The sequence below is a fragment of the Lissotriton vulgaris genome, chromosome 11, assembly GCF_964263255.1.
Source record: "Lissotriton vulgaris chromosome 11, aLisVul1.2, whole genome shotgun sequence".
In the NCBI taxonomy this organism is placed as follows: domain Eukaryota; kingdom Metazoa; phylum Chordata; class Amphibia; order Caudata; family Salamandridae; genus Lissotriton; species Lissotriton vulgaris.
In genome coordinates, this window is record NC_141699.1 from 758,978,998 (window position 1) to 759,005,934 (window position 26,937).

Below are 26,937 nucleotides of genomic sequence, written 5' to 3' on the forward strand. Positions count from 1 at the left end.
GAGACAGGGATTCTCTTGCCGCTGCTTCTTTTCTCTCTGGTGATGGAACCAATGGCAATTCACCTTTGCCACAATATTGCGGAGTCGAGTCGTCACCCATGTTGTCTCACTTTATCGAGATGACACATTGGAATCCGTCATCCAACCTGACCAGTCAGTGAGGTTACTGTTGTGGATGTGTGTTCAGTTCCCCAAGGCTGCGCTGGCAAAGGGGAGACCAGCCGAGCTCTCCGAAACTGAGCTCAGATGGGAACAGAATCACTTCCGGTATCAGCGGATACAGATAGCAAACACCTCGGAGGCCCGATATAGTCTTAATATGGGTAGAGTCCTCCAGGGACAGGAGGACTCCATTTATTTCTGGCTCTGCCTGCCGCTATCCGTAATGGGTAGATTGTTTGACACTCATTCGATCTATTATGACTGCATCCTGTCAGGCAACAAATTATAAACAACATTGACACCTTGAAATAACATTGTCTATAATATGTTGTTTCCTTTCCAAAATTGGCAACATGTTTAGAAGCATTATGTTGCTCACCTAGAAGCAGGTTTGAATTTGTGATAAATAACCAGCTATTTGCGAAAAAAGGTTAAGCCCTTAAAGTGTGGAACCGAATAAAAAACGATCATGAAAACCAAATGTCCCAGCTATTATGGTAATGTCATATGGTTACTACGTTTCTATATATTGTGTAAAAACGCCATATTTTCTTTCTGCTTCGGTTTGCACACGACACCTAATTGTTATTGTAGCTTTCTACCTAGACGAAAGATGGGATTTATTTGAGAATAATATGTTATTGCCCTGGTATCAGTCGTGCTTGGTACACTTGGTACAACTGTCTGCACACTGAGAACTGCACACTCTCAGAATAACCTAACACAAGGTTACTGAAGGCCTGATCCTCGCACCACGTTAGACATAACACAAATAATGTTTGTGCCAACATTTGGCTCTACGTGGATTTAGATACAGTTACAGGGAATGAATCAACACACTTGATGCTGAGCATGCTGAGAGCTGGTAGCTGTTGATGTGATCTCCTCCTACTGAGAATTAGAGGTATGGGTCCGCCCTGCTAAGAACCCAGATGAGACCTTCTTAGATATAATATAATATGCTAATTAGGGTGCGCGAAATATAGGTGATACAGAATTCTATAGATTTTGCATCATAACTAACCCTGGGTGGAGTTCGCGGAGTGGGGCTTCGCGGAGCTACGCGAAGTGGGCGAGAAACTACGCCCACCTCCGCACTCCGCGTAGCCCCACTCCGCAAAACCACTGGCCGCCAGCCCCGCCACCCGCCTCCCTCCCGCCCTCCCTAAATACTTTAAAATAAAGGAATGCTATAAATTAAAAAGCACTTACCTTGCCGCCGCGTTCCCCGGGGCTCGTTATCTTCCGTCTTCCGTCTTTATCAGTAATGCGCATGCGCGGGCGGCCGCGCATGCGCATTTTCTCGTGAAAATGCGCATGCGCGGCCGCCCGCGCATGCGCATTACTGATAAAGACGGAAGACGGAAGATAACGAGCCCCGGGGAACGCGGCGGCCAGCGGCGGCAAGGTAAGTGCTTTTTAATTTATAGCATTCCTTTATTTTAAAGTATTTAGGGAGGGCGGGAGGGAGGCGGGTGGCGGCCAGCTACGCTCCGTCTGCGGAGCGTGCGTAGTGCCGCCTGGCTCCGCCAGCTCCGCAAAATGCGGAGTGGGCGGCACTACGCACACTCCGTGCACGGAGCGTAGCTGGCCGCCCACCCCTAATCATAACATGTTATCACCTTTTGCTTACTATGGATTAGTGACTATGCTGCTGACTCTGATTTTTATAATATGTATGTTGATATTATACAAGATACTGCGTTTGAGAATGGTGCATTGAAAAATAAACATTTCAAACTTGCACGTGTATTCTCTGCCTCCCAGTTTCGGTTTGGAATGATAATATAACGAAAGAGTGTTCATGTGTTCCACGATACCTGAGGTATTCTAAGTTCATGTTCTGGATTGTCTAAGTCATTGGGAAGTATTTACTACCGATGCGACACTGTAGCTAGCTTGGTAAGGGGATTTCTGAAACAAAGGTGAGTTGTGGGTCACCCTAACTCACCCAGGTTCTAGATCTCTGTGCACAGTTCTGTGGGAGAACGGAAACCCTGCTACATGGCGCCCAAACGTTGATTGGCCTTATTTCATGACACTCGAGTAGTATATCATTCAAACCTTGACGCCTACATTCCCGTTTCCGGAAAACGGCAGTGTCGGAAAAACCTACCTATTTTTGAAATAGGTATTTTTCAAGCTTGAATCTATCTAAAACGGTTTCTTTGAATTACTACCCAGTTGTGCTACAAAGTATTCTTTGTGTTTTCTCGTTCCTGTGCTGACATGGCTCAAGCCGTGGACATCCCGCAGCATAGTCGTATTGCGGTGCGTGACCATTTGCGGATGTATGATGTTCCTCTAGAGGGCTTGGCTGTGGTTCTGGTAGTGAGTGCAGAACATGCTTACCCGTACGAACTGTTTTATTCGTGGGTGACATTTCCGCCGGTGGACGCTAATTCTGGTGTGTTCCACTCATACACTGCTTCAGATGTACCGGCTGCGTACGCTCCGTACAGAGCACTGGAAGTTCCTATTCATGCTTGGCAGTATGGAGTTTGGTTTGGTGGCGCCCTACCGCACGCTTTAACCGCTCCGAGGTTAGGTCCATTGTCCATTCCGGGCACTCCTTGGCCCGCTTTGGCTGGATTTACTCCTCACCCCCGACGTGCCACTTGTAACGTGGGAGATCTGCGACGGCTTCATGAAGTTGCGGTGGAAGTGATTAGAGCGCTTGTTCATTACACTAGCCGTAATGTTCAGGACGCGGCCCCTAGGGGCGCACAGCTTCGTGCAGAACATGCTGGTCTGAAAATCAATCCGGTCATGGTTAATTCCGTGATGGGTAAAAAGCCCCAGGACAAGGATGATTTTCCGTTCTGGCTTGCTGAGAAATTCGGCCAGCTGGAAGCTGTGTTTCCCAACACGAGTCCGGGTGATAAGCACCGGATTCTTACACTAAGTTTGCCGAAAGATTTGGCCCCTGAACTTGTTGACTGTGAGACCTGGGGCAAGACTTTTGCAGCGGTCTATGCGAGGTGCTATGGCTCCCTGTCTGTGACCAATCTAGGTGGGGTCCTTAAACGTGTTCAAGACGAACACGGACCAGAGTCGGCTGTTGAATTGGGTATGCGCCTGTGTGGCTCCTTTGATGTAGTTTGCGATCTGATCCTTGCAAATGTCAAGGGGGATGCAGTGAACTTTCAAGTTGCTAACGCGTTGGCGTTGGTTCCAGAGGCCGAACGACCCCGACGGTTGGCAAGGATAATTGTGGCTGCTTACAAAATGGTTGGCCGCAATGCGAAGGGGCTTAAGGCTTTTCCTGATAAAGAGAAGAAGCAGCCCCAGGGTCAGACATCGGAAACTAATGGTCAACAAAAGTCCAAGAAACAAAATTGGCCTAAAAAGCAGAATCAGGGTAAGCAACAACAACAACAAACACAGGTTTCTGCTCCTGCGTCTCCGTTGCCTGCGCAGTCGGATCGTGTTTATGATTTGCGCGACCGCGCGATGATTAAATCACCTGAGAGGTTTCAGGCTTCTGACCAACGCTCTCCTCGTTCCTTTCAGGACTCATCGGCTCCGTCAACCGGTGGTGGAGGGGGCAGCAGGGGCCGGGGTGGCCAGCAAGGACGTGGTCAGCCCCGCCCGCGTGCCAGTTGAGATCAGCAGGAAGGCTCTACGCCCAAGAGACCACAGTTTGCTACGAAGAAAGTCGCTGCACTGACCGCGCATCGTTATGCCCCAGATAGTGAGAACGCGGCTTCGGAATCTGACGTGGGCTCTGACCTTGCTGGACAGCGCAGCAGAGATTACCATAGTGAGAGAGGCCCTCCGTCCACTGTTGAAGGTGACAGCGACTGATTCTTATGTTGTGATTGAAACTGCAGATACGCATGTTGCTCCCCCTGAACGTCTTTTTGAAATTGTCCTGTTAATTGAAGGTGACATGCAGCGAACTGTAAAAGGGGTATTTTGGGAAAATCTCTCGTCTACGTATGACATTTTGCTTTCGGAGGCTGACTGGCCCCCACCTTTTGTTCTCGCAGCTCCGCGAGGGGAGGAGGTAATCCTACCCAGCTTCGAGCACACTGTGCCGAGGGTGGAGGCGCTGCATTTTGCAGAAGAGTGGGCTCTGGCGCTTGCGCCGGCTGTGTACCGCAATCAATGTGGCTGGGATAAATTGTCACCAAGCCACGAGATTCCTCTACGGTCGCAGCCACAGCCTCAACCTCAATATCCCATACGGCGTGAAGCGAAAGCTTCAGTCGCAGCTATCCTTGAACAATTGGAATATCAAGGTGTAATTGAAACGTGTGTGTCACCGATGAATAACCCCCTTTTTACTGTGAACAAGCCAGACGGCTCATATCGGTTGATTTTGGATTATAGGCATTTGAACTCGCATTGCCGTAACTGTGCAGTACAGAATACTCATGGCTCTGCGTTAGTGAATAGTCTTGAGCGTAAACGGTTCAAAACCACGCTTGACATTTCCAATGGTTTTTATGCCCATAGATTAGACGGTCTAAGTTCCCAATGGACCAGTTTTACATGCGCCGGTGTGCAAAAAATATTTAAACGACTCCCATTGGGCTACAAGAACAGTCCTGGAGTATTTTCCGCACGCATTGTCTCTCTTCTGGAGAGCTTCGACCCAGTTGCTTGTTCGTATGTGGATGACATTTATCTCACAGACGACGATCTTTGGGAGCATCTGTGTCGAGTAAATAGCATAATTTGTAACTTTGCTGACATGGGTTACAAGTTTAACTTTGCAAAGTCGCACATTGCAGAGTTCACTGTGTTGTTTCTAGGTTACGAGCTTAACAACGAAGTGAAGGGTTTAGCACCCCATTTCCTGGAGAAGTGCGCACAATTGCGCTCTCCGACAACACTGAAAAAATTACAATCTCTTCTGGGCTTTCTGAATTTCGGGAGGACATACATTCCGGAATATGCCCAGCGTATCAAGCCTTTGTATGCTTTGATACAACCATCTTTTTCCAAATCATGCTGGCTGCCTGAGCATTCGGCCATTCTGCAGTCTTTGCAGGCTGATTTGCTCGCTTCTGAATACTTACAGACTCGTGATAACCAGACCAACCTGGTGATAAGAATTATCCCTGGGGCGGTGGGTTTCACGTACCTGACTTTTAATGAAGGAGACACAGTACCTATTGCTTACAAGTCACACTTGTACACTTCGGCTGAATTGCGGTTTTCCACTGTAGAGAAAGTTTTAACGGCTGTGCAGATGGCAATTCTTAGGGAACGTGCCCTGTCACAAGGAAAGCGCATGTTGGTTGTTACCCCGTGTCCTGCCTTAGAGGCGGTTACGAAAGCCAGTGTACCTAATTCCAAAGCTTTGCACCCTAGGTGGATTCAATGGGCTGCATCCTTGACGTCCCAGGATGTCACGTTTATTTTTGACGCCACTTTACGGTCGCAGGAGTATTTACAGTATGAATTTGTTCATCCTGCTCCATTAGCAATGCGGCCGTTGGAGGATTTCCATTGCATCATTTACACTGATGGTTCGGCGCAGGTTGCGCATGGCTCTAAACATGCCTACGTTTCCGCTTGCGCCATTGTGGTCGGTGCCATGGTGAACGATGAGTTCGAGTCCAGTGTTGTGCACACGCAGACGCTTGGGGACTGCACCGCACAATTAGCAGAGCTTCGTGCTCTGATGCTTGCATTAGAGTACGCAGATCCTAGTGTGACGACTTTGATCGTAAGTGACTCTTACTACTGTGTCCAATCTTACAATGAAAACTTGTTCTTTTGGATTCAGAATGAATTTCGTGACTCCAAAGGTAGCACAATAAAACACAAGACGATCTAGGTCCGAGTGGCGGAACTTAAAGAGAAGCTGCCACTTGTCTTTGTGATTCATACTCTCGGTCATCAGCGCGTGGGGGTCCACGCTGTTGGCAACTCGTTTGCTGATGAAGCAGCGAAGTCAGCGGTATCGAAATACCTAGTTGCAGCAGTCACGAGGTCCAAAAGCAAAATAGATGATGACATCTTGGCAGCTGTTGCTGCAACGGAGAAGGGAAGTAAATATCCTGCGGGTTCCCTTCTAAATACACATACCACTTAAGTCCCGATAAGGTTCCTTATGTGAAAATCCCTGATGTTGGCGAACGTCTAGTTCCCAACTCGGATCGCAGGGCTGCTTTGATTACAGCGGCTCATGAAGGTGTGGCGTCTGCGCATGCGGGCGTCTCGGCCACTGTAACTCAGCTACAACAGAGATTCTGGTGGCGGGGACTGTACAAACAGACGCGTGAATATGTTCTTCAATGTGACATTTGCCAGCAGATTAAGCCTTCAACTGCTGCGCGTCCGCCTCAGACACAGTTGTACATCTCGAATAAACCACTTGGATGTGTTTAATTGGATCACTGCAGTCCATTTTCTTCTGATACTGCGTATAAGTACATCTTAGTAGCAGTTGATTCATGCACACGCTTTGTGTGGGTATGGCCACATCGAAGCGCTGATTCACGTACTGTCATTAAGGATTTGCGAGTCTTTGTGGGAATTTTTGCCTGTGGTACCTTCCATTCGGATCAGGGTCCGGCTTTTGCCTCTAAGGCGTATAAGGATGCTATGGTTTTGATGGGGGTCCAAGTCAAATTTTCGAGTCCCTACAGACCTGAGGGTAATAGTGTAGTTGAACGAATGAACCGCGACTTAAAGCAATCTTTGACAGCTCGAGTTATAGGCACTGGCAGAAACTGATTAGCCCACCTCATAGGCGTGCAGCGTGCGCTTAATAATCTCCCTAGAAGGTCTCTGGGTGGGCGGACCCCATACGAAATGCTCTTTGGTATCAAGATGTATGTACCTGACCTCGATGGGCTAGACAGCACGGCCCAGGCCACGGCCTTTGACGTAGATGAACATTGCAATGTTTTACAGAATCTACAAAAGACCAGAGACAGTCTTGCAAAGGAACATTTGCCCTCCACATCGGATGATGCGCTGCAGATCCCGGTAGTTGGCTGGCTACCCCAAGTTGGAGAACTGGTTCGAGAGAAGATCGATAACAAGAAAGAGTTTGGTCCCTCATATCGAGCACCGGTTCGAGTTCTTGGAGTGAAGGGCACAAGAACAGTCATTTTACCACCACTTCCAGGTCGTAAGGAAAACAGATTTATTTCTATTGACAATGTCAAGACACACAGGGTGGCCGATTCTTCATAGCATGACACCGGCTGTATCCTGTCCTTCCATGGTGAGGCACTCTGTGCTGGCTATTACATCTGGTGCAGAACAGGAGGTGTCCCTCGAGATGCCTGCCATATCCAGTCCTCTATTAAATACTATTCCTGATACTAACATTGATGAGCTAAACTACACTTATCCTGCTGATTTATCGATGCCTGATTTACAGACCCGTTTGGCAGGCCAGTCCAGATTCTCTTTTGACTCTATTTCGGAACTCTCAAAGAAACCCACAAACATTGCAAGATATGCCACGTTGTTTAAAAAACATTTTTTAATTCCGCCTTGGACATACATTTGGTTGATCCTTTTTTCATTCTATCTTTTTATGTCAATTGGTTTTGTGTTTTATTTTTTCCGCCTGATTGATGGTCACTACGTTAAAGAAAGAACAGGAATTCGGTACCTTAATGGAACATTGGCCCCTCTTTCCTCTTCACATTCTGCGCACAGACTGAAACGAAACTTAAATACAGTTAATATTACTGCTTGGCCTGTCCTTGATGGGATTGTGTGGGATGCGGTTAGGTTTCAGATACATGGGCCCACTGAAGTGATTAATGTTCCAAATGTGCTTAGAGTAAACATGGGAGATGTAATTAAACAGAATATACGCTCTGATGATTGGGATATTCGGGCCGTAGAAGCATTATTCTCTGATTTAAAGTATTATGCTGCCTTCGATGCTGAGGATCTGTACACAGATTCTATTAATTATGGTGATTTGTTTTGTTTTCAACACTATGGTAATCATTTTTTACATAAGACAAATTCCAGGAGGGTTGCGGTAAATTATACACAATGGGAACATTGCCCTACTCCATTTGGGGGCAGTTCCAATACGTTTCTGAAAAAATACACCTATTTTACAGACTTTAATCAATCTAATCCCGAGTCATTTTATTTTAAAATGACACAAAAGTCCATGTCCAAAGTTAGACTTACCGATACAAAATTGCGGTATTCGAAGTCCTTTCTGGACAGGTTGGCTGTAGATGGCTACGAGTTTTGGAAAGGAACTATTGACCTTAAATCGGTTTGGGGTACCAAAGATTGGCAGGTACAAGGCACTGAGGCTTTGCACCGTGCATGTCTCATCCCGAATCTCTCACTCCACATTAGCTGCAGTTAAACTACATCTGTCTCTATTAAATGATAATGTGGATTTGAACGATTTTATAAAAGGACCAGTTAAAGGTAGATCTAAACGATGGCTTTATGCGATTTACAATGAAATTTGGAAAGTTACCCAGGTTGAGGCTGCTAAACGCCTGAGAGCTATTGATCAAGCAAATTTAGAAAAGGTGCTTGCAGTTGTTGATAACAGTATTAACACGCTTTCTTCCCGAATTTACACGTTGAACAATATTGTGTCTTCTGTTGTTGACATTGTACATGATGAAGTGTCCGTGTTATATCATGGTCAAAATCAATTACGTTCTGTGATGCAATTTGCTTGGACACTACAGACTCTTAAGTCTGGTCGAGTTCCTTGGAATTTTTTGAACATCTCGTCACTATTTGCCCCATTTAATCTGACTGAAAAACAGCGTATGCTATCAATGAGAGATGCAACATTTTCTATGTTACACATTGAAAAATTAGAATCCTTGCCCTTTTCTGTGGCTGAGGTGACCGCTGCTACATGGCTTATCCATGGTGTTATTACCTTACCCTTTGCTTTGTATAAATTTACAAATTGTATGAAATATATAGCCATTGGGCGATATGAACCATTAGGCAGTGCTTTCCTCCATGAGACATGGTCTTTACCATACACTTACAGATGCCTGAAAGAGGGAAATGAAGTGAATCTGAATGGTGAAGAATGTACACAGTCGCCTGACCGCTCACTAATATGCAGACACATCCAGTTGCATGGTTCTTGTAATCAGGACAAACCTAATTTGGCCTGTGTTTTGAAAGGGACACCAGTTCCTGCAATAGTTCCCACGTTTACTTTGTTGTCCAACGGTAGTTATTTACTTTTGAATAACAAATTTTGTTGTGGGTTAGAGGCTGGTATCGCATATGTGGTTACCGTTTCAGAAAGGGTGGTTTGCTGCAAGAATGTGTTATATCCACCCACGCACGGGAATTCAGATGTTTTAATTTGGCCAAGAATACCAACCTTGAGAGCTGAATTCAATGGTTTAGGCCGTATAAGAGCCCTATTGTCTCAAAAGCAGGTGGCCCTGAGCTCTGCCCGCGAAACTTATGTCCTTCACATAGCAAACACACGCACAGAAGTACAGGCACTTTTAAGTACTGATTTGCCGTTTCATTTCTGCGAGCTGGTTCATCAAATCTTCAATGCCTCCTCCACAACGAGCCTGGCTCATTTTTTTAAAATGGTTAGCAGTGGTCTCGTGACTACATTTGAAAAAGTATTTGGTATTATCCCTGCGTTCTTTCATTCTATATTCGCTAGCTTGTTTGGCGGATTCCCTGTTTTGCTGGCTTTGGCTGCAGGCGTTCTGGTGATATTTTACTTTATAAAACATGGATGCCCATCCTGCGCAAGGAAATGCTCAGCCCCTACTGATGCAGTTTCGCAACCGGATGCTTGAATACTATGGCTCCTTGCCGCTTGCGACCTTAAGCACGGCTTTTGGATTATCCTTCAGATTTTCCTATTTCACATGTGTCCAGCCTGTGTTTCATTGCCTGAGCTGTGATTTCGACTGGGCCATTGATTTGTGTCTCTGTTTACCGACTTCTCCTGACGTCAACTTTGATCAGCTGATGTACCCCGTAGTGGCTCACGAGCTGGTCTATTCTGGCGAAAGGGTTATGGCTGTGGCAGCGATGCATGGACTAATGGGTCAGTGGGACATATTCGCAGCGGCGCATGACTTTCTGGCACAGAGCGTTCTCGAGAACCCACTGAGTTGTCCTCTGATGTTGCTAGAGGAATCGGTGTTGGAGGAGCACGTATGTTCTTTTCCATTGCTTAATTGGATGGCTGAACTGTTTTCGGATGATGGCAGTGATTTCATGTTGGAAGCTGTAGCTACCTATTTTGCATATTCATTCAACGATGAATGACTCTGAAGACTTCCATCATTATGGCACGTGACTTTTTAGTAATTCTGAATGGTGCCTTTTTCAATACGAACATTCGATTTTTTCAGATGTTCAAGGCCTATTAATTGAGAGTAGGCCTCAAGTTCAACTTTTATATTTTGTGTGGCCACTATAGGCATTCATACATACATTTTTGTGTTTTTAAATTTTACATACATTTACATACATTTAGCTTGGCTCAATATCATTGAACTCTGCTTTCATGTCTTGCCTTTCATAGAGTATTGGCTTATATTTTTCTCTTTCAACGGTCCTCGGATCATTGGGGGGGGTGTCATATGGTTACTACGTTTCTATATATTGTGTTAAGTTAGCATGTGCTTATTAAATGTTTAAACGCCATATTTTCTTTCTGCTTCGGTTTGCACACGACACCTAATTGTTATTGTAGCTTTCTACCTAGACGAAAGATGGGATTTATTTGAGAATAATATGTTTTTGCCCTGGTATCAGTCGTGCTTGGTACACTTGGTACAACTGTCTGCACACTAAGAACTGCACACTCTCAGAATAACCTAACACAAGGTTACTGAAGGCCTGATCCTCGCACCACGTTAGACATAACACAAATAATGTTTGTGCCAACATTTGGCTCTACGTGGATTTAGATACAGTTACAGGGAATGAATCAACACACTTGATGCTGAGCATGCTGAGAGCTGGTAGCTGTTGATGTGATCTCCTCCTACTGAGAATTAGAGGTATGGGTCCGCCCTGCTAAGAACCCAGATGAGACCTTCTTAGATATAATATAATATGCTAATTAGGGTGCGCGAAATATAGGTGATACAGAATTCTATAGATTTTGCATCATAACATGTTATCACCTTTTGCTTACTATGGATTAGTGACTATGCTGCTGACTCAGATTTTTATAATATGTATGTTGATATTATACAAGATACTGCGTTTGAGAATGCTGCATTGAAAAATAAACATTTCAAACTTGCACGTGTATTCTCTGCCTCCCAGTTTCGGTTTGGAATGATAATATAACGAAAGAGTGTTCATGTGTTCCACGATACCTGAGGTATTCTAAGTTCATGTTCTGGATTGTCTAAGTCATTGGGAAGTATTTACTACCGATGCGACACTGTAGCTAGCTTGGTAAGGGGATTTCTGAAACAAAGGTGAGTTGTGGGTCACCCTAACTCACCCAGGTTCTAGATCTCTGTGCACAGTTCTGTGGGAGAACGGAAACCCTGCTACAGTAAGAAGTTGAAAACTGCAAGCCTGGTCTTATCTAAATCAAGCAAAGGAAGAATTTGGTGTAATATCAATTTGGGAGAATACAATTACCCAGGAAAGTTTAAAAAAAACAATTAACAAACTTACTAATCAACTGTCGCTGATAAAGGATAAGGATATAGTTGTAAAAAGAAGACACGCATGGCCAATTATAAATGGATTTATGAAAAAAAGTCCAAGAATATCTTGAAACATCATGGTCGCAGAATAATAAACAAATCTTTATCAGAGCACGTTTTGGATTATTGCTGGGTTTATGTCATTTACCTACATGGAAGAGCAATGAGGAGAACACTGTATGTAGGTTATGTAAATGTGGACAAGAGGAAATTATACATTTATTACGTCTTTGTCCTGAATTAGAAATTGAAAGGAAAACCACTCTTAAGAGACTATTCAATGCCCGTGGAGTAAGGACATGTAGGCAAGCATTGATGGCATGCCTAAACTCTAAAGACATATTTATGAACTCTGCATTTTTAAAAATGTTATGTGCTGTAGGAAAAAAACTAGAGGAGTAATATCTGAACTATCTAGTCTCTGTATCCAAAAATATACTGTGTATTGCATTTTAGTAAGTATACAATATGAGAAAAATCGTGTATATAGTGTTTTAACTTTTTTCTAATACTTGGTGATATTTTAAGTATTTTTTAAAGATGTTAATTAATTAAACAGATAAATAAACTTGACTTGACACCTAGAAGCAGTACAAGAGTGATGCACTCTACATATTACCATTCGAAGATGGCCTCCGCATGCAGTGTTTACAGAGGGACTATCTTGAAATGATGTTGTGCCTAGTGAATCACTGTTTTTATCTCTTGAAGATGGAGTATGCATTGCTACTGAACATGACAGTTGTGTTGGCACTTTAAAACAGCTATAGACTTTGTACAGCACCATATGAAAGAGCCTCCACATGCTGTGTTAATTTAATTTTTGAATTGCAAGCAAATGCTCACCAAGTTAAGGTGGTGGCATGTTGTGTTTTTCTACTTTTATTCTTTTAATTTCTCCTCCATTTGCTTGTTAAAAAATTGTGTCACTGGGTGAATGTATGAGTTAAATAATGAGTGCATGTTTGATATCTTATTGAGTGTCTAACGTTTTCAGTTACAGGAGAGGCTCTTTCATTTATGAGTCAAACCAATTGGTATTGCCAGTGCGTATTCAGCAATGTTCTAATATCTGTGGCAATGTAAGCCCCGATTTTATAATGAACAAGGGTGGCAATGATGGCACATTAGGAAAGCTAAAGCAGTCAGGGAGGATGTGTGATTTTTGCGGCCTCCATTTCTTCACAGTAGAGGCTGGCAGGGAATGAGGGTGGAGGGGCTGGGGAAGTGGGGTGGCTAGATGGGACAGTGGAGAGGACACATTTTAAAAAAAATATTACTTACCTCATCTGCCGGTCCAGTCTTTCCTCCCCTTCTCCAACAATGGCGTTAAGTCCTGTAACCAGGAAGCACCCATGCCCCCCATAGCCAATCGCAATGCTGCAATGCAGTGTTGTGATTGGTCTGAGTGCCATTGAGCGGCTCTCAGATGGGGCCTGGGGGTCTGGGCATGTTCCCCACCAGGCTGTGTAATGCAGCCTGGCGAGGAAAATGACAAGTGAGCATGACTGTTTGGCCGGCCGGAGACAGAAGGCCAAGCATTCATGCCACTTTGAGTGTGAAAACGACTCCTCCCCCTGTGCCACAAGCCCCGCCACACCATAACCATGCCCTGAACATGCGTAAAATAAAATCATAATAACTACGTTATTATCATTTTATTTTTCCCACTCAAAGAGCAGTGGGGTGACGCTCCTCCAGCTTAGCGGAGGATCTGCCTCTGTTTCTTCATCTGTAGCTATGTGCAATAAGACACATAGTTAAAGCACCATGCACGTTAGAGAGGCAGCTTTCATGCTCTTTATCATGCCAGACCCTTTGCCTGTGACTGAGTGGCACATCAAGAGTAGGGTGAAGGGCCGGCATTCTCCCAGTTCTGCTGTATGCAGAGTTGTTCAGAACAGCTCTGCAATAAACCCAGTTAAGACATGAATTGAGCAGAATTGAGCATGAGGTTGGTGGACAACCTAGCTACTCAGTCGTTATGGAGAGTTTATCTACATGCAAAACCTTTAGTTATTGAATGTTATTACTGACCCCAAGCGACAAGTGAGCCTGGCCTGATGTAACTGTGGTGCTGGTGTTCTGTAACATCGAGACAAAGGCAGGAAACAGAGGCAGCACATTTGACAGGCTGCTGGTGGCAGGGGCGTAGTTCTGGGAGAGTGACGTGGGGGGAGGGGCTTGGGGTGTAACACCCCCTAGAAAATGTATTCTGATTAAACAGTTGAGTACAAGTGCTTTCAGATGGGTAATGTGAAGTGTCTGTCGGAGTTCACCTGGGATTTTTACATTTCCACACTTACAAAATCACACACACTCTCTCGTCTATGTATTGAACGAATTAAAAAATGTTGATTAGTTTCAAAACTATTGCATCTTAATTACCCTTCACAATCGACACTCCTTTCTCTTTCCACTGCTCCTTAAGCCCTCCCATGTCCTGCTTCTCAAATAATATGTTTAACAAGATGTCCCAGTGTGATTGTTGAGAAATCTGAAGCTCAAACCTCCTCAGTCATACTGAGAGGCCACGCCTCTGTCTGAGGGTTGCTCCCATCATGCTTTTGACCCATTACTATGCTTATCTTTCCTCAGTGAAGTTGCCTGGAAGTAAAACCTACATCCATCCGCACACCTACGAGGACCCTAATCAGGCCGTCCGCGACTTTGCCAAGGAAATCGACGCCTCCTCCATTCGAATTGAACGAGTAATTGGGGCAGGTGAGCGTGGAGAGATATAAAATACTATCTCCTTTCTATACATAGAATGATGCTTTTCATTTACAGGCCATGAATTAGTGATGCTTCCACTCCAACTCTCAAAGCTGCCAACAACAAACAATCACAAGAGCATTACAACAAATGTACACATGCTGCAACTGTATGAATGCAAGTAACCGCAAGTAATCACCACTTTAACAGGTATCATATATATTAAAATGGAACCATGGATGCCTGTTGTGATACCCAAAGGAAATGGTGTACCACCCAGACCCTAGTGTCATCTTTGTCCTCCTAGTAGCCCCATTCATGTTTTACTTTTGTCAGTCAAATTCTCAAAATGTACAATTTTTGTGAAACAAAGATTTGCACAACCAATGAAAAATCATTCTTTCCACAGGGTTAACTTCTATTTAATTTAGTATGTTGTGGATGGACTGCGGACAACGGCTCACCCTGCATGCAGTCTATCAATTGTGCATGTTTATACCTCCTAGGCAAACTGTTCGCCTCTTTAAATGCCTGAAGATAGCAGCCATTACTTTGCAGTCCCTACTTAACTTTTGCAGTGTTAAGTACTCTGTTGAACCCTGCTCATGTGTAGAGCCTCGAGTAGAAACCAGGTATTTTGCTAACTATGCAGTAGATTGCGGACATACAGAAACTGCAGCAGAAAGTGGCGCAAAATCATATATATGGGGAAAAAACGTGGCTAGTAAGTAATGTTTTTCTAGTTTTAAAGGTACAGCACCCCTTATATGATATCCTAGTGACAGGATCATTTTAAAAATTTACCAGATCTGCAAGCGCAGTCCAAAAATGCTTTCGACTTTTTTACGATGAAACCCCCGTTTGGTGTTCACATTACAGGTGTGGAAAGTTGGGCAACATCGCTTCTCCTCGCTGTTTTTCTTTTTTTAAATCCTTCCAACATCCTTAAACTTTTGCGGCTTGAGGAGCTTTTTAGAAAAGTCAAGTTGAAAAGTTGACACATGTTGATGTTGCAGGAGGAAATAAGCAATAACACCTTCTGCAAGTCCGAACTATTTTCTACTAACGAGTCAAACGTTGCCATCACCAAAGTTGTATAAACCAACAAAATTCTCCATTTTACAGCTTTGTGAGCACAATACAAATTCTCATACACAGAAATACGTGGGTTATAGGTAGATCTATGTGTTGGGGCCAAGCATAGCATGATACTTAAGCAGTGGTGATCTTAGTCATGGAAGAAGGCCTTCATGAAATCATATCAATGCACCATGAACATGGGATGCAATTAAAGCAGGTCCTGACTAATGCTATATTTTGCCCTAAATGACATCAGTGTGCCACTGTGAGCCAAATAAATAAAATAGAGGGTAGAACATTGGGGAAGCCCTGTGGAGTGGTTCGTGTGTGGCGAGGATGTGGGAAGAAATGGCACATAATGAGGAGGTTAATGGATGGAAGCAAAGGAGAGGACAAGAGAATCAAGAAAGGGACAACAGGGAAGATAGAAAAGGGAAGAAAACGAAGGAACATAATTGCATTACTGGTAGAGCTTGAAGTCGCATGTAGAAGCAGCAACAATAAATATATTCAAGAAAATAAAAGTGGAAAAATAGAGAGGCAATGAGAAGGGTTGTCCAGGGTAGTGATAAGTTGATAAGGATGTCTCACAGAGAATACCATATAAGAAGAGGAATTGAAGGCAAAGGTGAAGATGTTCAAAAAGGAACAAAAAACAAGGCAATAGATGGGAGAGAGTGAAGGTGAGTGCACCGAGAGAGGAAGAAACACTTGGTGAGCAACACATAGAAAGGCGAAATGCAGAAGGAAAAAGACAGAAGAGCAGCAGGCTAGAGGTGAAGAAGATGTTTCGAGAACAAGAAAGAATGAAATGTGCGAGAGTTGGGTCATGGTAGGGAGGAAAGTGGGCTGAGAAAAAGAACACAAACACTTGAGCACTAATGTCTCCTGGTTCGGCACTAGATTGGTTCCCGTCTGTAAATTCCAACTTTCATGACTATTTTAGGTTTTAATTCGAGGGTCTCTTGCACTTAGCTGCACACAGTGAGCTGTTTTTGCCTTCATTCAGTGGCTCACAATGGCCCTCTTACCGAGGAGCCTGCTTTCCATTTGCAAGAAGGAAATGCTCCCGGCTCTGATCTGAGTGCTTTTGGCAGTGACAGAGCCGAGGCTGAAAGTGGACAGACAATAATAAGGCTAATAGAGAGCCCGCTAAAAGCCACATTGCGACACGTGTTCTGCGCGACAGCGGGCGAAGGCGCTGTAGTAGTACATCGTCTTTGCACAAGGAATAATTTAATGACACATGATGCACATTTTCATGTTGATGAACATCTTCCAATTATATGCACTGAATAAATCAGTTCATCCAGGCTTCCCGTTATAGAGGTCTACTATAAACATGTTTATGTTTTGGCATAGAGGTGCTTTCGTGCTATGCGAGGATAACTGCTGGAGTACTACATTCTATGGACCAATCGCTGCATTCATCAAACATCCTCGCTTTGCCAAAAGAAGGCTTGCATTGCTCTGCCTGGACCTTGAAACATCTGTTTTGTTGAATGGTAGCATGGATCCTCTTGATGCAAGCACTGATTGACCCTGTGACACTTTTTGCCACTGATTGGCAATAACAATATGTGTAATAGGTGTCCTTTTTTCAGTCCTTCTTTCATTTTAATGACCATTGAACATGCAGCCGGAAATGTGATACCATCAGGTTGTGGAGCTCAGTGGTGCTCAACCAACTTGGTGCTCTTGGTGTTGACATTAATACAATTGCTGCTACTTCTGATCTGCAACGTTTGAGTCAGCAAAGCCTATAGACAGTGGTTTGTGCCTCTCCAAAGGATTTAGACATTTCATGTCCACGACCATCATCATTTGGTGGGCGGCTCCAGAATTTGAGCACAGAGATGTTGAATCTACTGGATCATTGCTTTACCATCCCAGTGAGCTTGGGCTCAGATCAAATACACTAGGACAGCACAGCGACACAAGGCACGTGATTGGGCTTAGCACTAGTGAGTAGAATCTTCCCCCGAACAAGCTCAGACTGTTGACCACTGCCCCTGTGTGGATTCTGTAACATTACTAACCCATGAAGGCCTTCTGCTTCAATTTACATCAGAAGCTAGTGATTTCTGAACCTTCCCTCTACCCCTACTTTCTCTCTACTGTCAGCACGCCAACTCGCAGTAAGGCCTCGTCTCATACCTGCACCACCCCAGCAGTAAAATGCTCCATGAGTGGGACTGGCTCGCGACAATCTCAGTGACTTCTTGAATCATTCTTTCGACTACTTCAACAACCCTTCTTTCTGGACCTGTCTGTTCAAAGAGGGAGCTAAGTTTGCTCTGTTGCTGCTGAGGCTACAGCTGGCTATCACAGAACTTCTACTTCTTCGAACATGAGCACTTGAGTTACCGGCTAACAAACGTCACGTGCTGTTAACGGTTTTCAAATCACAGCCTTTCAAAGGAAGCACGTGTGTGAATAGAGGCAAATAACAGAGGGAGTCCCCATTAGTGTTGTGGGACCTAAGTGGGACTCCGTTGCCAACAATCGAGCTGAGCCCTATGAGGAGAATTGGCTCCAAAACTCTTGCGCTGAAAAGCGCTCCGCTTTCGCGTGGCGCTGGACACCTTTGGTGTTGTAGCACCTAAGTGGGACTCTATTGTCCACAATACAGCTGAGCCATTGAGATGAAGTGGCTCCAATGCTCTCAAGCTTAAAAGCGCTCAACTCACCATGGCACGGGACACGCCTGTGCGAAGACACGCTAAGTGTGGTCCCATCTTCGCCTGACATCGCCCGAAAGATTCTGAGTCGGGTCATACCATTTCAACTTCATGCCACTCTTTGACTATGTGAGGCCTCTTAGGGTAGCGATTATATGTTTTGCTTTTTAAAAAAATTTTTTAATACCAAATTGGTGGATTGTATCAGCGTTAGTTGTGCAGGAATGGGGAAACATAAGACTGTTGCCAACCCCGATGGGTTCTTCATTGGGTGAGTTTCTTCAACGCGCAGTGGATGTCATTAACAAAGAGACTGAACCGGCTGAGCGCTGTTTATCCCTCACTCCTACTTTCCCAGCATATCCTGTCAGCCAAACTGCTGAGGCTTCTGCGGGGTTCTACTAACACGGATCAGTTGGAGTATTTTTCCCTTCCCCTGTTCATTTGCAATCACTACCTAATGTATATCTTTCTTCAGATAATGTCCAGCCAGTAAAATGGAAGCAGTTTCAATCACACATTAACACAAAATCTACTGGCCTACTAATTGCAAGCCCAGAGGTGGACTCTAGTAGCCAGGGAGAGGCATTCATTGCTGAAGCTGTAAGGGTTTAGTGAAGTAAAATAACAGATATTTCAGAGGCTAAACAAAAACTATTTTATGAACGACTGTTTTTTATTGAGGAAGAACTTTGAAAGTTGAATTTAACCCTGTTACCTCGGAGTTCAAACTTCTCTCTGTCCTCTTCCTCTGGTGCAGGTGTAATTTACTTCACTAATTGCTTAGTCAATTTGGCTGAGAACACCGGTCAGGGGCCTATTCACATCGCTATTAGGAAGAGGTCTAGGCCAAAGATTTTGGCCAATCCCGCCCTTCCGGGCAAAGAGTGGGTTCATTCCTGTATCGGGGGATAAGGGGACTAGGTGGTTGGGGTAATTGAACATTCATTGTCGTATCTCCCTACGGTGAACCTCCCTCCTAAGGATTGCTCTTATGTGGCAGAATTATCAAATGTTGCCTGTTTTACTCCTAACAATGTTGAATTCTTTGCACAACAAAATAACTGGCTTCTCCATTGGTTTCATATTAACGCTAATTTTCGTGATTCAGCAGCATCTGATATTCTGATGATCCGTACGGTGGGATGAGTGGGCCCTTTGGAAAAGAGTACACTAGATGATTGTGTAATTGCTAACTAACCACTCTATCATTGCACAGAATCTTTTGTTTAACTGGCAACCAATTTGTGTGGCCCGAACCGCTTTTACCCTTCTTCCATAGGGTTATTTCTATCGACACCTTCAGTCGGAACCTGCACTTTCTGTCTATCAAGTGAGGCTCTCTCGTTCAAGCTGTTCAAATGCTAGCCGCTATTAGATGTCATTGACCCTAATTGATGTTGATTGAACGGAGCCATATTGCAGCAACTGGGTTTATTTTTCTCCCCATATTCCAGTCCGTAGCTGTACAGCATTTGGGTATCCTTTGTTGATTAAAGAATAGAATTTGGTCTCTTCCATCTCCTGGGCTCACTCTACAGAGCTCCCTGATGACCTATGCTGATGTTTTGGGACCTTCACCCATTGTACACAGGCAGGCTTATTGTCACCAGCCCAGCGGCACATAGACACTCTGCCCAACCGCTCTTTCCCAATGACATCAGCACCAAACACCTAAGCTCCTTTAAGCAGAAACACTGCTGGGCTAAACCTGAAATTACAAGATCTAGAATGGGGTCAATTTATGGCTTCTCATAGGATATGCCTTATTCAGGCAACATGGGTGATTGACAGTATTTTCAGAAGTGGCTTTTAGAGCTATTGTGTTCTGGCTACTAGGTCTCTTGCAGGATGCCCTTGGGGTGGGTTGCTTATTTGGGTGAATAATTTGCTCACCTGTTATAAAGCTATGGTACCTATTGCATCACTAGAAATGCAAGGTTTACTCATTACCCTTACTAAGGTAAATCCTCTCGTATTTATTATTATCTATAACCACAGTTCTGGTAATTGGAAGGAGTCTCCAACTCTCCACCTCTTGGATGAGACCCTAGCCATGCGTTTTAAATCACATGTTATTTTGGCAGGTGACCTAAATGTAACTTACAAACCGTATGGAATTTCCCAGGACTTGTGCCGTGACGAAGATCGAGAATGGTGCATTCCTACACTAACGTCCAATGAGGCATCATCTTTCAAGGGCTGCCCTCCAAATGGTTGATCTTACTTTAGTGTTTAGCTTGAGGGCCTCTGATGGCTGCTCATCATCTGATGTCCCTCTTATGCCAACATTTAAAAAAAAGGGTCTGATTCCACCCCTATTGACTATTTTATTTTTGATCTTAGATTATGGCAGTTGATGGAGGACATGAAAGTCCGAGAGAGGGAATGGAGTGACCATAATCCTTTGATCCTAACAGTGAAAGACCTAATTCCCCATTTACCACCACTTTTATCTCAGCCCCACTGCCAACTATTGGAATCCACCAATACCCGTAGGAACGTGAAGTGAAAAGCTGTGTGCTCTTTTCCTGAGGTGCTGACAAGTATATAAGCTGATGTTGCCTCTTATGTCGTGGTGATGCTTAAAACCTGGGTAATTAATGACGATTGTCGCTGAGTATGCCAAATTATTTTCTGGTCTTAAAAACCCCTTCCCTAAGAATTTTAGGAAGGTATTTTATAAGGCTAACTAGGCTGCGTGGTTCTCCCAATAGTGCAGAGAGGAAAACAACAGTTCCTTAAAGCTAGAAAAAAGGAATAAAGCCTGAGCGTAGGGACTGCAGAGCACCATATTGGTAACCTGGGAAAGGTCCAAAGGGAAGATCTCTTAGAAGTTCTGCTTATAATGATGCAAGAAAATGTTGGCGGTTACTGAGTCTACATAGTGGAAATCTACCTAAGCCAGTGGAAAAATCTATTCTACCAACCGAATGGGCTAACATTTTGAGTACCTGTATTCATACTCACAAGAAATGTACTCCATTCTTCAGAGTAGAGAGGAAGACTTTGTTTGTCTATCTGAGCCTACATTTCCACCAGTTGTTTTTACCCCAGCCGAGACAGCCGCAGCAGTCTCCTCTCAGAAGTCAGGCTAGGCACCGGGCCTGGACAAAATCCTAGTGGCTCTTTTTAAATCTGATCAAAGTATCCGGGTCCCCTACATTAATACTGTCTCTAACGCTATCTTGACTGGTGCAGCCATTTCTGCTTCGTGGAATGTGGAAGAGATTGTTCCTGTTTTTAAAAAAGAAAATCAGAAAATGTTGTCTAATTATCAACCAATTAGTCTCTTCAAGTACTTACAAAAGATCTTTTTCAAACAGGTACTGGAGACATTATTAGATTGAGGACAACCATAGTCTTTCCCCGTCTAAGCAGGTTTTAGGGCCAAAACCATCTCCCTCAAACAGGGCTTCCTCTTTTTGATGACTTAGTGGAAAACTGTGGACGCTGGAAGAGGAGTCTTTTTTGGGCGTTAATTGATCTCCGAGGCGCTTTTGATCTGGTCCCCAGAACGGACCTCTGGGAGGTTCTTCATGGGCTGGGAATCCCTTGTAATCTGTTAAATATATTTGCATGCCTTCACAAAGGGAACTTTGTCAGGGTTTGCTGTGGTGTGAATGCCGAATTAACCCAGGAAAACACTATTGACAAGGGTGTTTGTCAAGGCTGTGTCCTGGATCTAACTCTCTATGCTTTGTATATTAATAATTTTGTGTCAACTTCCTGAGCAACTGTGCAAAGGATTCCCCTTTGTTTGCAGGTCAGAAAATTCCTGCCCTCTTTTTGGCGGATGGCACTCTTCTGATTGCCAAAACTAGGGCTGGATTGCAAACCTCTCTCGACATATTAAATGTATTTTGCATGTTGCAGGCCTTCAAAGGAATGCACTAAAAATCAAGCAGATGACTTAAGGTAAGAGGAAGAGGGAGATGAGAACCATTAGCGTGGGACAAGAAGTGCTGGAAAGTTTTAAGGAATTTGATTACCTGGGGATCCATCTGGCTGATTCAGGATCATGGGCCCCACAGATTTTGAAAAGCTCACTCTTGCTAACCCATAGAGCTGCAACCATTGTTAGAGTTGCTAAAAAGGCACCCTAGTATCCAATTCTTCCAGCTATGGAAATTGATAAAACGCATCCAAGGGATGCAGCACGGTATGGTTCAGAGTTATGGAGCCATTGCTCCATGGGCACCCTGGGGACCAGTGAGAAAAACTTCATAAGAGCTCTTACAGATCTGGGAAGAGGTAACACTCTAGTTCTACTTAGATTGGACCTTGATCTTAAACCTGTCCTTGCATTGGCTTCATTAAAGCTGTTACTTTATTGAGTCTGTGTATGGGCCATTGAGGAATTACACTCCTGAAGAGAGCGCTTTGCTGATATTCTAAACTTACGCAGCACTAGCAAGACCATGTGGCTAGCCCGTAAGGAAATCTCTCTATGACCTGGGTCTAGGCAATTATTGCGAAGAGCCTACCTCTATCACGCTCACTGCAGCCACTGATGTTAAAGCTAGATACTGGGAGAGAGCTATTGTCCAGAATTAATTGTCTAGTTCTACAAGCAGTTCCACAAGGTTCTTTCTACTACTTAGAATTATGCCCAAGGCTAAGGATTTTTGTAACTTTATTCGTCCAGCTCGTGCGCACTTGCTTTACTTATAGTTTAAGTATTGTATCTTGCAGACAGCTGGGTTTTCAAAATGGGCTCTTCTACAAGCAAAGTCCACTTAATGGCAGTCATGCACGTTATCTGTGGAGACCGAGGAATATCTGCTCATTTTTGCCCATTCTATTCTAGCCCAAGGGCCCGGTGGATTGCCCGTCTGTGTCGTCCCCTGGGGATGTCATACCGCATAAATGCTTTCAAAGTTTATACAAGTGACTCTATCAGTGAGGTCATGATCGCAATATCTAAATTTGTTTATTCTGCATGGTCTATTAAACTTAAAGTGGTTAATCAATTAACTACTAATATTTCAAATTAAGGGAATTTATATATACATGTTCTAGCAATATGAAAGGGTTTGCTCAAATTGCACTTCGATGAGCGTGAGGCCCTCGTCAGCAGCAGACTGGACTATGGCAACGCACTCTACGTAGGAATCCCTACCAAACACCTACGACGACTACAGCGCATCCAAAACGCCTCTGCCCGACTGATCGTCAACGTCCCCCACCGCAGCCACATCACCCCCCACCTGAGAGATCTACACTGGCTCCCCGTCAACAAGAGGATCACCTTCAAGCTCCTCACCCACGCACACAAAGCACTCCACAACGCGGGACCAGCCTACATTAACAGCAGACTCAGTTTATACACCCCACCTGCCAGCTCCGCTCCGCCAGCCTCGCCCTCGCCGCTGTACCCTGCATCCAACGAACAACCTCCGGCGGCAGATCCTTCTCCTACCTCGCCGCCAAGACCTGGAACACCCTCCCTACCCACCTACGGCAGACCCAGGACCTGCTCGCCTTCAGAAGACTCCTCAAGACCTGGCTCTTCGAGCAGTAGCGGTACCCCCTCCCTTCAGCGCCTTCAGACCCTCACGGGTAAGTAACACGCTTTACAAGTACTTTGATTGATTGATTGATTGATTGATTGATTGATTGAACAGTGTTCTGGCAATTAAATATTTTTAATTGATATTTTACTATTTCATATTTATTTTATGATTGTATGGTTTTTCCTTGTTTTCAATACATTTTGTATTGATTTTTGTTTTATTTATTTTGGTATGTATTGATACATTTTTATGATGTTCAATCTGTCAATAATTTGACTTGACAGAAGTGGTCACCAGAACCGATTGTAATGCACCACAGCTGGCCCCAACGATGAGATTCTATGGGCTGATTCAACAACTTTTTTGTAGTAGTAGTTAAAGTAGTCCTCCAATAGTGCTACATACTTGCTACTACATACTACTTTCCATAGGCAGATCTCCACCAACAGGTGATAGCATTTCAATGGTAGCTTTACCCTTGTAAATGCATTCTTCTGAGGCTTCTCTTTCTCTTTGAGAGGATGGAAACTTGTAAGTTTACAGCCAGATGTAAGTTTCCATTCAGAAATTATGAATAACTAAGCAGGTGGCGTGTTACACCTAGCTGTTGAAGTAGACCTACATGTGAGTATATCAACTCATGTACATTTACTTTTGTAAATTGTACCCAATATGCTCTATGTGTTCTCCAGAACTTGACAAAGTATGTCAGAATTAAGATGTAGGACTGAAAAAAATCCATAGGAGTCCTTCAGAAGTGGACAAATGAGGAACCAAGAACTGGACACAACAATAATCTAGATACAGTCTTACTGTTAACGTGTTCTTTTCACACATGTTGCATAGCCTCCCTTTTTTGTCAGTGACATCTCTTCCTCTGCACCCATTCATTCCTCTTACTTTCTGCATGGTCCCGTCACATTTATTTACTGGTTTCAGTGGACTCTTGCACTGCTTATGTCCATTTAGGCGTACCTGCTCTTTCTGTCTTACTGAAGCTTGAGATACTCTATCACTATACAAAACTGGAACATTTAGCATTGCCAATGCATGCTAACTCAGTCAAGGGAACGTTTGACTGTGGGCTGGCCAACATTCTATGTGTTCTGCTTTTCTTCGTGGGCGTCTTTCATACACTGCTGAGTTGGACGTAATAGCAACTGGGTGTAGTCAAAGGTGAACCGCAGGCAGTACTGACATATTTAACATATCGTACTTCCAGTTTCCAAACAGGTGTCACTGATGCGTCAGTATCTGTGTGCTCGCTCTACCCAAGGACTCATGTAATCAGTCACTCACTTTTCAGGTTGTGAAAGACCCTCATTATAGTGGTGGGATGTCTCCTGAATTCTAATTTATATCATGCATCTCTGGATCCTGATGACGTCAGGACATCACTATTGAGAGTAAGACATTCCCCTCATCCCTTTGGCATTCACTCTAATGCTTTATTTCTCTTTTGTAAACCCCACAGGTGAATTTGGAGAGGTCTGCAGTGGGCGCCTGAAGCTTCCAAGCAAGCGTGAGATCTTTGTGGCTATCAAGAGTCTTAAGGCCGGATACTCGGAGAAGCAGAGGAGAGACTTCTTGGGAGAAGCCAGTATTATGGGGCAGTTCGACCATCCAAACATAATCCGCTTGGAGGGAGTCGTTACAAAATGTAGGTTCTTTCCTCATTCTCTTTTATCTTTTGTGACTTGTTACAAAGCATTGATGGCCCTCAAATGAGGGACATGCCATCAATATAGCATCATCAAACATTGTTTCATCATGACCACCACACATTACAACTATGCTAAGAAAAAGAAAAGCAGTGCTCTTAAACCATCATCTCAACCAGCTACTTTGTGAGTAAAAATTGAGATACCACCATCCTACTACATGTCTGCCATTACACAATCTATTTACTCTATTACTGCATTACTTTTGCTCTAATCTACATTTCATCATGACTCTAGTGCATCGCTTCTCTGAGAGATTGTCACTTCAATTTCAAGTGGGAAGTCAACTGTATCACAAATTCACACTATTATCAGTACACAGTACCACATGTGAATATAGCATGATTCCATGACATGGCTGCTTTACTGCACCAATACTTGTCCACTCCACTACATTCCTTATTCACTACATTATAGCTACACTACTTCACTAAACAATCAATACATTGTGGCACAACTATTAGTTGTACCCGTAAAACCTACAGAAAATTTCCTCCACAGTATCTCTTCTCTACATCATCGACGTCATTACTTCACTATTCACATATGTGATTTTTTAACTATATGCATTCATTACCACACCAGTTCAATATTAATGCATTGTGATTTTCTATAACTCTCTTTATACTGCTTCTTCACTACACTACTCCAGGATAACATAACTTCTATGTAATGACTCCACTATACAGATAATTAATTCATTATTTACATACTTGACGTTATTAACGTTGTACACTCTTCTCCTTATCGTTTCTCCAAGAACATCAATACTACATTATATTACTACACAGCCACATCCATGCAGCCTTATACAATCAGTCTAATGCACTACTACACCAATCCTCCTCTATATATTTCCACTAATAACACATTTACAACATTGTTGCTTCTGTTAAGGCTGGATTGTGAGTCGGACAAAATCAGGCCCTGCACCCCCTTCTCCTCACCCAAACCCCTTCCAATTCCTCATCCCCACGAGTTACTGATACCAAGCTCATCCGTTATTTAAGCTGGTCAGTGGGGAGGAAATACTCCCCATTCTGATATTTTAGGGGATCACATGTGGAAATTGATGTTGGCACATAAGTGTTTTTATTCAAAAGGCAACGGAGAGCTGTACAGGGTCACTGCATGTTCTTGCAGCATTTCTCAAGATGTTTCTTGTGGAATTCAGAATTTTCAGCAGCTGTGACTTCAGGTGAAACACCACAACATGTAATTCTGATGGGGCTGGTAAACCTGCATTATTGACCTTATTCAGATAATCCGGGGCATCATTAAACAGGCTTTAAGTATTGAGGGACAATTCACTTGTCCTGTTTTTACTGGGGGGGGGGGGGGGGGGGGGGGGGGAATGCTGAGATATGTATGTATGTGGTGATGTTGAAGTGCAAACATAGCCGTGGCAACTGTCAATCATAAAGTTAAT

The 26,937-nt window shown here is 43.9% G+C and overlaps 1 protein-coding gene across 2 annotated transcripts in view; it reads left to right on the top strand.

Annotated features, from left to right (window-relative positions):
• The window catches only part of LOC147683468 (ephrin type-A receptor 3-like), a 522,416-nt gene that overhangs the window by 403,846 nt on the left and 91,633 nt on the right, over nucleotides 1–26,937 (top strand). For both annotated transcript variants that reach the window (XM_086943881.1, XM_086943880.1), the window contains exons 10-11: nucleotides 14,394–14,519; nucleotides 25,262–25,447. In XM_086943881.1, coding sequence (XP_086800007.1) covers nucleotides 14,394–14,519; nucleotides 25,262–25,447 — 312 coding nt within the window. The remainder of the gene's footprint in view (nucleotides 1–14,393; nucleotides 14,520–25,261; nucleotides 25,448–26,937) is intronic.